This window comes from Homarus americanus, unplaced genomic scaffold (assembly GCF_018991925.1).
Source record: "Homarus americanus isolate GMGI-L3 unplaced genomic scaffold, GMGI_Hamer_2.0 scaffold16430, whole genome shotgun sequence".
Lineage (NCBI taxonomy): Eukaryota > Metazoa > Arthropoda > Malacostraca > Decapoda > Nephropidae > Homarus > Homarus americanus.
In genome coordinates, this window is record NW_024729259.1 from 6,712,649 (window position 1) to 6,722,406 (window position 9,758).

The window sequence follows — 9,758 nt, forward strand, 5'->3', positions numbered from 1 at the left end:
ATCGTCAAGTAGTGATCTTGAAAGTATTCTCAAGTTAGTATGATCTGATTTTATCGCATGACATGGTAATAAATGGTCACTGACACGTTAGGCTGCTACCTTGCTGTTTCAGTTGCCAAAGTAAAAAAAAAAAAATTATAAATTTTGATTATTGAATAAGATTAACAAGAGATTACTTTTTGGTATAAATATTCTAAGTATTTCTTAAGCCATAAAATTTCGTCTTCTGTGTACGCAAGTATTTTTTTCAGTACAATTTAGTATTATTTACTTTTTATAAGTTTTCATTGAGTATAATTCTTATGGTAGAAGAGGTAGGCACACATATACACAGGGCGACTGTGCCATCTTAACTGATTTTTCTTGTGTGTGTTTTGCTTCCTGTTGACATTACTGTAAATAAATATTATTTTTAATAATATCTTCATATAATTAGATATGTACTAATAAAGAAAATTGCATTTTTAATACCCTGATAATTTTTGCCAACAAGATCCCTGGCAGCCACGGATTTTGTTACATGTGCAAGTTACTGGTGGCTGTGTCAGGCGAGCCACGCACCAGTACACACCACCCACACCAAAAGTTGGCAATATCAAATATTTCTGAAAAATATGCTGTTAACTCCTTCAGAATATACCATGATTCCTTACACACACACACACACACACAGGGCAACTGGGAGCGCCACTGCCCCTATTTACCCCACAATCGAATCGTGGAGCATATATTCGAAATCACCATGCTCAGGAGTACCTACAGTATAATGTGATTTTCAACAAAATCTAATTTTAGGCCAAAAGTATACTTTTAATTAAGAACTGAAATTTAATGGGTTTAACTAATTAAGTACTTACAGAATAACACATTAACACCAAAATCGCGGCACCGAAACTCCTGGGAGGGCCCCTGGGCGCGTCACTGCCCCTGGGAGGGACTCTGGATTCGCCGCCATCCCTGAGAGAGCATCCACTGTCCTTGAGACGGCCGCTGTGGGCGCCGCCGCTCTTGAAAAGGTCCCTGGGGGAGCCACCGCATCTGGGGGTGTCCCTGGGGGCGCCAACGCCGCTGACAGGGCCCCTGGAGGCGTCGTCGTCCTTGGGAGGACCCCTGGGAGCGCTGCCGCCTCTGAGTGGGACCCTGGGATGATTCCTGGGATGATTCCTGGATGCCACTGTGCCCTTGGGAGGGTTCATGGGGAGCTGCCTCCCCTGAAATGGCCCATGTGTGCACTGCCGTCCCTGGGAGGGTCCCAGGATGGGTAACTGGGGGGGCCGCTGTCCATGGGAATGTCCCTGGGGGGCACCGTCGGCCATTAGAGAATCCTTGGGGGGTCACCATCCCCGTGAGGATCCCTGCAGGGCACCACCGTCCCTGAGAGGGTCCCTGTGAGCACCGCCGGCCCTGGGAGGGTTGCTGAGGGCGTCGCCGCCCTTGGGATGGTCCTTGCATGCGCTTCCACCCCTGGGAGGGTCCCTGGATGGGGTTGCGAAACCCACTGAACCCTTCCAGGGGTGTCGGCACCCCTAGAGACGTTCCGGGGACAGTGGTGCCCCCAGGGACCTTCCCATGGACGGCGGCACCCTGACCCTTCCAGAAACCTTCCGAGGGTCGGCAGCTCACCCAAGGACTATCCCAGGAACGGTGGCGCCCCCAGAAACCCTCCCAGGGGCAGGGTCACAAACAGAGACCATCCCATGAACCCTCCTTGGGTCGGTGACGCCCACACGAACCCTTCCAGGGGCAGCGGATCCCTGAAGACCCATCCAGACACGAAGGCGACCTGTAGGGATCCTCCAAGGGCCGGCGTCCCCCCAGGGACCCTCCCATGGGCCCTCAGGGTCCCTATGGCATGCGTGTTCATTGTGTCATACATTACCTACGTCCAGCAGTCTCTTACTGAACTATGATTGGTGGATCATTCTTTTAACCTGCCAAATTACAGCCAATAGGAGAAGAGAACAGTCAGTCAGCACAACACCACAACTTATGTTTTCCTGTTAGATACTATCCACTGTTACCCTCTTCAGAATGCTATATTTTTGGAAATGTGATGTTCTAAATAGTGCAAAAACTACTCCAGTAATCCCTTACTGAACTGTGATTGATGGAGTAAGATGTAACGTCATCAAATAACAGCCAATAGGAGAACAGAGCAATCAGTCAGCACAACACCCCAACTTATGCTTTGCTGTTGGATATTTATTCTCGTTTCACTTTTTAAAATCTGGGAGATATGACGTTAAATAAATACACACTGCCCATAATATTTTCAGTATTATCGCAACCTGAACAATGAAAAGGAGAATAAATATCCAACAGCAAAACATAAGTTGGGGTGTTGTGCTGACTGATTCCTCTGTTTTTCTATTGGCTGTAGTTTGATGACGTTACCTCTTATTCCACCAATCACAGTTAAGTAAGAGATTACTTGAAGAATGCAATATGTACGACACCACTATCCATTGTTTTGGGGCGCCGCCTCCCCTAGGAGGACCTATTGTAAGCCACAGGCCTTGGCAGGGTCCCTGGGAGCATTGGAACCCCATAACGAGACCTGGGGGGAGCCACCGTTTCTGGAAGGGCCCCTGAAGGCGCCACCACCGCTGGCAGGGCCTCTGGGAGCACCACGGTCCCTAGGAACGTACCTGGAGGCGCCCCCGTCCCTGGAAAGGCCCCAAGGATCATGGCTGTGTCTGTGAGGGCCCCTAGGGTCGCCAGCGCCCCTAGCAGGGCCTATGGGGGCGCCGCCGTCCTTGTGATGGTCCCTAGGAGTGTTGCCGTCCCTGCGAGGGTCCCGTGGAGCGTTGCCGTCCCTGAGAGGCCCATGAAAGCTCGGCTGTTCCTGGAGGAGCCCCTGTGGACTCCGCCTTCCCTGAGAAGGCCCCTAGGATTGCAGTTGTCCCTAAGAGAGCCCTTGGTGGATCCAGCGCCCCTGAATGGTCCCCTGGGGGCACCGCCGACCCTGAGATGGCCTTGGGGGTGCCTCCTTGCCTGGCATGGACAAGTGACCCTCACAGGGATAGTGGCGATCCCAGGGTCCCTTACAGGGACGGGGGCGCCTTCAGGGGTGTTCCCAGGGTCGGCGGCGCTCCCAGGGGCCATACCACAGCGGTGGCACATTCAGAGGCCCTTCCAGAGGCGGTGTCTCCCCCAGGGTCCTTCTATGGGGCGTCTCTGCCCCCAAGGACCCTGCCAGAGGTTGCGGCACCCCTATAGGCCCTCCTAGGGCCCGTGGCGCTGGTATGGGCCCTCCTAGTCGCAGTGGGTGCCTTTCCAGGGGCGGCAGGGTCTCTGCCAGGGGCTACGGCGCCCCCAGGGGCCCTTCCACATGCAGCATCGCCCCAAGAACTTCATTGTTTTGTCATACATTTTGCATTCGTCCAGAAATCCCTTACTTAACTGTGATTGGTGGAGCAAGATGTAACGTCATCAAATTACAGCCAATAGGAGAACAGAGCAATCAGTCAGCACAACACCCCAACTTATGCTTTGCTGTTGGATATTTATTCTCCTTTCACTTTTTAAACTCTGGGAGATATGACGTTAAATAAAATACACACTGCCCATAGCATTTTCAGTATTATCGCAACCTGAACAATGAAAAGGAGAATAAATATCCAACAGCAAAACATAAGTTGGGGTGTTGTGCTGACTGATTCCTCTGTTTTTCTATTGGCTGTAGTTTGATGACGTTACCTCTTATTCCACCAATCACAGTTAAGTAAGAGATTACTTGAAGAATGCAATATGTACGACACCACTATCCATTGTTTTGGGGCGCCGCCTCCCCTAGGAGGACCTATTGTAAGCCACAGGCCTTGGCAGGGTCCCTGGGAGCATTGGCACCCCATAAAGAGGCCTGGGGGGAGCCACCGCCTCTGGAAGGGCCCCTGAAGGCGCCACCACCGCTGGAAGGGCCTCTGGGAGCACCACGGTCCCTAGGAACGTACCTGGAGGCGCCCCCGTCCCTGGAAAGGCCCCAGGGATCATGGCTGTCTCTGTGAGGGCCCCTAGGGTCGCCAGCGCCCCTAGCAGGGCCCATGGGGGCGCCGCCGTCCCTGTGATGGTCCCTAGGAGTGTTGCCGTCCCTGCGAGGGTCCCGTGGAGCGTTGCCGTCCCTGAGAGGCCCATGAAGCTCGGCTGTTCCTGGAGGAGCCCCTGTGGACGCCGCCTTCCCTGAGAAGGCCCCTAGGATTGCAGTTGTCCCTAAGAGAGCCCCTGGTGGATCCAGCGCCCCTGAAAGGTCCCCTGGGGGCACCGCCGTCCCTGAGAGGGCTCTGGGGGTGCCTCCTTGCCTGGCATGGACAAGTGACCCTCACAGGGATAGTGGCGGTCCTAGGGACCCTTACACCGACTGGGCGCCTTCAGGGGTGTTCCCAGGGTCGGCAGCGCTCCCAGGGGCCATACCACAGCGGTGGCACATTCAGAGGCCCTTCCAGAGGCGGTGTCTCCCCCAGGGTCCTTCTATGGGGCGCCCCTGCCCCCAAGGGCCCTGCCAGAGGCTGCGGCACCCCTATAGGCCCTTCTAGGGCCGGTGGCGCTGGTATGGGCCCTCCTAGCCGCAGTGGGTGCCTTTCCAGGGGCGGCAGGGTCTCTGCCAGGGGCTACGGCGCCCCCAGGGGCCCTTCCACATGCAGCATCGCCCCAAGAACCTCATTGTTTTGTCATACATTTTGCATTCGTCCAGAAATCCCTTGCTTAACTGTGATTGGTGGAGCAAGATGTAACGTCATCAAATTACAGCCAATATGAGAACAGAGCAATCAGTCAGCACAACACCCCAACTTATGCTTTGCTGTTGGATATTTATTCTCCTTTCACTTTTTAAACTCTGGGAGATATGACGTTAAATAAAATACACACTGCCCATAGCATTTTCAGTATTATCGCAACCTGAACAATGAAAAGGAGAATAAATATCCAACAGCAAAACATAAGTTGGGGTGTTGTGCTGACTGATTCCTCTGTTTTTCTATTGGCTGTAGTTTGATGACGTTACCTCTTATTCCACCAATCACAGTTAAGTAAGAGATTACTTGAAGAATGCAATATGTACGACACCACTATCCATTGTTTTGGGGCGCCGCCTCCCCTAGGAGGACCTATTGTAAGCCACAGGCCTTGGCAGGGTCCCTGGGAGCATTGGCACCCCATAAAGAGGCCTGGGGGGAGCCACCGCCTCTGGAAGGGCCCCTGAAGGCGCCACCACCGCTGGAAGGGCCTCTGGGAGCACCACGGTCCCTAGGAACGTACCTGGAGGCGCCCCCGTCCCTGGAAAGGCCCCAAGGATCATGGCTGTGTCTGTGAGGGCCCCTAGGGTCGCCAGCGCCCCTAGCAGGGCCTATGGGGGCGCCGCCGTCCTTGTGATGGTCCCTAGGAGTGTTGCCGTCCCTGCGAGGGTCCCGTGGAGCGTTGCCGTCCCTGAGAGGCCCATGAAAGCTCGGCTGTTCCTGGAGGAGCCCCTGTGGACTCCGCCTTCCCTGAGAAGGCCCCTAGGATTGCAGTTGTCCCTAAGAGAGCCCTTGGTGGATCCAGCGCCCCTGAATGGTCCCCTGGGGGCACCGCCGACCCTGAGATGGCCTTGGGGGTGCCTCCTTGCCTGGCATGGACAAGTGACCCTCACAGGGATAGTGGCGATCCCAGGGTCCCTTACAGGGACGGGGGCGCCTTCAGGGGTGTTCCCAGGGACGGCGGCGCTCCCAGGGGCCATACCACAGCGGTGGCACATTCAGAGGCCCTTCCAGAGGCGGTGTCTCCCCCAGGGTCCTTCTATGGGGCGCCTCTGCCCCCAAGGACCCTGCCAGAGGCTGCGGCACCCCTATAGGCCCTTCTAGGGCCGGTGGCGCTGGTATGGGCCCTCCTAGTCGCAGTGGGTGCCTTTCCAGGGGCGGCAGGGTCTCTGCCAGGGGCTACGGTACACTTCTAGGCTCCACATATGGGTATCGCCCTAAGAACTTATTATTGTTTTGTCATACATTTTATTTCCGTTCAGTAGTCTTTTAATTGTGATTGGTGAGCAAGATGTACTGAATAAATTGCTGTTATTAGGAGAATATAATAAAGTCAGTATAATACTTCGTCTTTGTTTTTTGCTGTTGGATATTTATTCTCGTTTCACTATTCTCTGGAAGATACAGCGTTAAAATAAATAAACACTGTCCATAGAGCATTTTTCAGTATTGCCATAGCCTGAACAATGAAAAAGGAGAATAAATATCCAACAGCAAAACATAAGTTGGGGTGTTGTGCTGACTGATTCCTCTGTTTTTCCTATTGGCTGTAATTTGTTGATGACGTTCCTCTTATTCCACCAATCACAGTTAAGTTGGAAAATATTACTGGAAGAATGCAATATGTGCGACATCACTATCCATTGTTTTGGGGCACCGCCTCCCTTAGGAGGACAACTTGTGAGCCACAGGCCTTGGCAGGGTCCCTGGGAGCAGTGGCGCCCCATAAAGAGGCCTGGGGGGAGCCACCGCTTCTGGAAGGGCCCCTGAAGGCGCCACCGCCGCTGACAGGGCCGCTGGAAGCACCACGGTCCCTAGGAACGTACCTGGAGGAGCCCTTGTCCCGGGAAAGGCCCCAGTGATCATGGCTGTCCCTGTGAGGACCCCTAACGTCACCAGTGCCCCTAGGAGATCCCATGGGGGCGGCGCTGTCCCTGTGAGGGTCCCTAGGAGCGTTTCCGTCCCTGCGAGGGTCCCTTGGAGCGTTGCCTTCCCTGAGAGTCCCATGGAAGCTCGGCTGTTCCTGGAGGAGCCCCTGTGGACGCCGCCTTCCCTGAGAAGGCCCCTAGGATTGCAGTTGTCCCTAAGAGTGCCCCTGGTGGATCCAGCGCCCCTGACACGTCCCCTGGGGGCACCGCCGTCCCTGAGAGGGCCCTGGGCTCGCCTTCGTGAGTTGCATGGCCAAGTGACCCTCACAGGGATAGCGGCGATCCCAGGGTCCCTTACAGGGACGAAGGCACCTTCTGGGGTGTTCCCAGGGTCGGCGGCGCCCCCAGGGGCCATACCACAGCGGTGGCGCATTCAGGGGCCCTTCCAGAGGCGGTGTCTCTCCCAGGGTCCCTCTATGGGGCGTCTATACTCCCAAGGAACCTGCCAGGGGTTGCGGCGCCCCTATGGCCCTCCTAGGGCCGGCGGCGTTGGTATGGGCCCTCCTAATGGCAGTGGGTGCCTTTGCAGGGGCGGCAGGGTTCTGCCAGGCCATACACTTCAGGCCCTTCCACATGCAGCATCGCCCCAGTAACTTATTAGCAGAAACATATATTTTGCATTCGTCCAGAAATCTCAGCGACTGTGATTGGTGGAGTTAAAGATGTAATGTCATCAGCCCATGTTAATAGAGTAGTCAGCATTAACACTTCTGTCTTATGCTTTTTGCTGTTGGATATTTATTCTCCTTTCACTTTTTAAACTCTGCGAGATATGACGCTAAATCAAATACACACACTGCCCATAGCATTTTCAGTATTATCGCGAACCTGAACAATGAAAAAGGAGAATAAATATCCAACAGCAAAACATAAGTTGGTGTTGTGCTGACTGATTCCTCTGTTTTTCTATTGGCTGTAGTTTGATGACATTACTTATTCCACCAATCACAGTTAAGTAAGAGATTACTTGAAGAATGCAATAGTGGCCGACACCACTATCCATTGTTTTGGGGCGCCGCCTCCCTAGGAGGACCTATTGTGTCACAGGCCTTGGGGTCCCTGGGAGCGTGGCACCCCATAAAGAGGTGCCTGGGGGAGCCACCGCTTCTGGTGGGCCCCTGAAGCACCACCGGCTGGAAGGGCTCTGGGAGCACCACGTCCCTAGAACGTACCTGGAGGCACCCGTCCCTGAAAGTCCCGTGATCATGGCTATTCCCTGTGAGGGCCCCTAGGGTCGCCAGCGCCCTAGCAGGCCCGCCGAGGGCTGGCCCGTGTGATGGTCCTCAGGAGTGCTAAGCCGTCCCTGCGAGGGAACCGTGGGAGCGTTGCTGTCCCTGAGAGAGGCCCATGCGGCTCGGCTGTTCCTGAGGGAGCCCCAGGACGCCGCCTCCCGGGAGAAGGTCCTCAGGATTGCAGCTGTCCCCAAGAGAGCCCCCAGGATCCAGCGCCCCTGAAAGGCGTCCCCTGGGGCACCGCTGCCTGAGAGGGTCAGGGGTGCCTCCTTGCCTGGCATGGACAAGTGACCACAGGGATAGTGGCGGGTCCTAGGGGACCCTTACACCACGGGGCGCCTTCAGGGTGTTCCCATGCACCCAGCCTCCCAGGGGCCATACCACAGCGGTGGCACACCAGAGGCCCTTCCAGAGGCGGTGTCTCCCCAGGTCCTCTGGGGCGCCTCAAGCCCCTAAGGGCCTGCCAGAGGCCGCGGGCACCCCTATAGGCCCTTCTAGGCCGGTGGCGCTGGTATGGGCCCTCCCAGCCGCAGCTGGTGCCTTCCAGGGGCGGCAGGCCTCTGCCACAGGGGCTACTGCGCCCCAGGGGCCCTTCCACATGCAGCACTGCCCCAAGAACTTCATTGTTTTGTCATACATTTTGCATTCGTCCAGAAATCCCTTGCTTAACTGTGATTGGTGGAGCAAGATGTAACGTCATCAAATTACAGCCAATAGGAGAACAGAGCAATCAGTCAGCACAACACCCCAACTTATGCTTTGCTGTTGGATATTTATTCTCCTTTCACTTTTTAAACTCTGCGAGATATGACGTTAAATAAAATACACACTGCCCATAGCATTTTCAGTATTATCGCAACCTGAACAATGAAAAGGAGAATAAATATCCAACAGCAAAATATAAGTTGGGGTGTTGTGCTGACTGATTCCTCTGTTTTTCTATTGGCTGTAGTTTGATGACATTACCTCTTATTCCACCAATCACAGTTAAGTAAGAGATTACTTGAAGAATGCAATATGTACGACACCACTATCCATTGTTTTGGGGCGCCGCCTCCCCTAGGAGGACCTATTGTAAGCCACAGGCCTTGGCAGGGTCCCTGGGAGCATTGGAACCCCATAACGAGACCTGGGGGGAGCCACCGTTTCTGGAAGGGCCCCTGAAGGCGCCACCACCGCTGGCAGGGCCTCTGGGAGCACCACGGTCCCTAGGAACGTACCTGGAGGCGCCCCCATCCCTGGAAAGGCCCCAGGGATCATGGCTGTCTCTGTGAGGGCCCCTAGGGTCGCCAGCGCCCCTAGCAGGGCCCATGGGGGCGCCGCCGTCCCTGTGATGGTCTCTAGGAGTGTTGCCGTCCCTGCGAGGGAGCCGTGGAGCGTTGCCGTCCCTGAGAGGCCCATGGAAGCTCGGCTGTTCCTGTAGGAGCCCCTATGGACGCCGCCTTCCCTGAGAAGGCCCCTAGGATTGCAGTTGTCCCTAAGAGAGCCCCTGGTGAATCCAGCACCCCTGAAAGGTCCCCTGGGGGCACCGCTGTCCCTGAGAGGGCTCTGAGGGTGCTTCCTTGCCTGGCATGGACAAGTGACCCTCACAGGGATAGTGGCGGTCCTAGGGACCCTTACACCGACTGCGGCGCCTTCAGGGGTGTTCCCAAGGACGGCAGCGCTCCCAGGGGCCATACCACTGCGGTGGCACATTCAGAGGCCCTTCCAGAGGCGGTGTCTCCCCCAGGGTCCTTCTATGTGGCGCCTCTGACCCCAAGGACCCTGCCAGAGGCTGCGGCGCCCCTATTGGCCCTCCTAGGGACGGTGGCGCTGGTATGGGCCCTCCTAGTCGCAGTGGGTGCCTTTCCAGGAGCGGCAGGGTC

At 55.5% G+C, this 9,758-nt stretch overlaps 1 protein-coding gene across 1 annotated transcript; it reads right to left on the reverse strand.

Moving 5' to 3' along the window:
- Positions 1 to 918: 918 nt before the first annotated feature.
- On the reverse strand, positions 919 to 1,830 carry LOC121866552 (basic salivary proline-rich protein 1-like). Its single transcript, XM_042366318.1, has 2 exons — positions 1,734 to 1,830; positions 919 to 1,601 (listed from the first exon to the last, which is right to left on the reverse strand). Exons 1-2 carry the CDS (start codon positions 1,828 to 1,830, stop codon positions 919 to 921), a joined length of 780 nt encoding a protein of 259 aa, XP_042222252.1.
- Between the last annotated feature and the right edge of the window lie 7,928 nt (positions 1,831 to 9,758).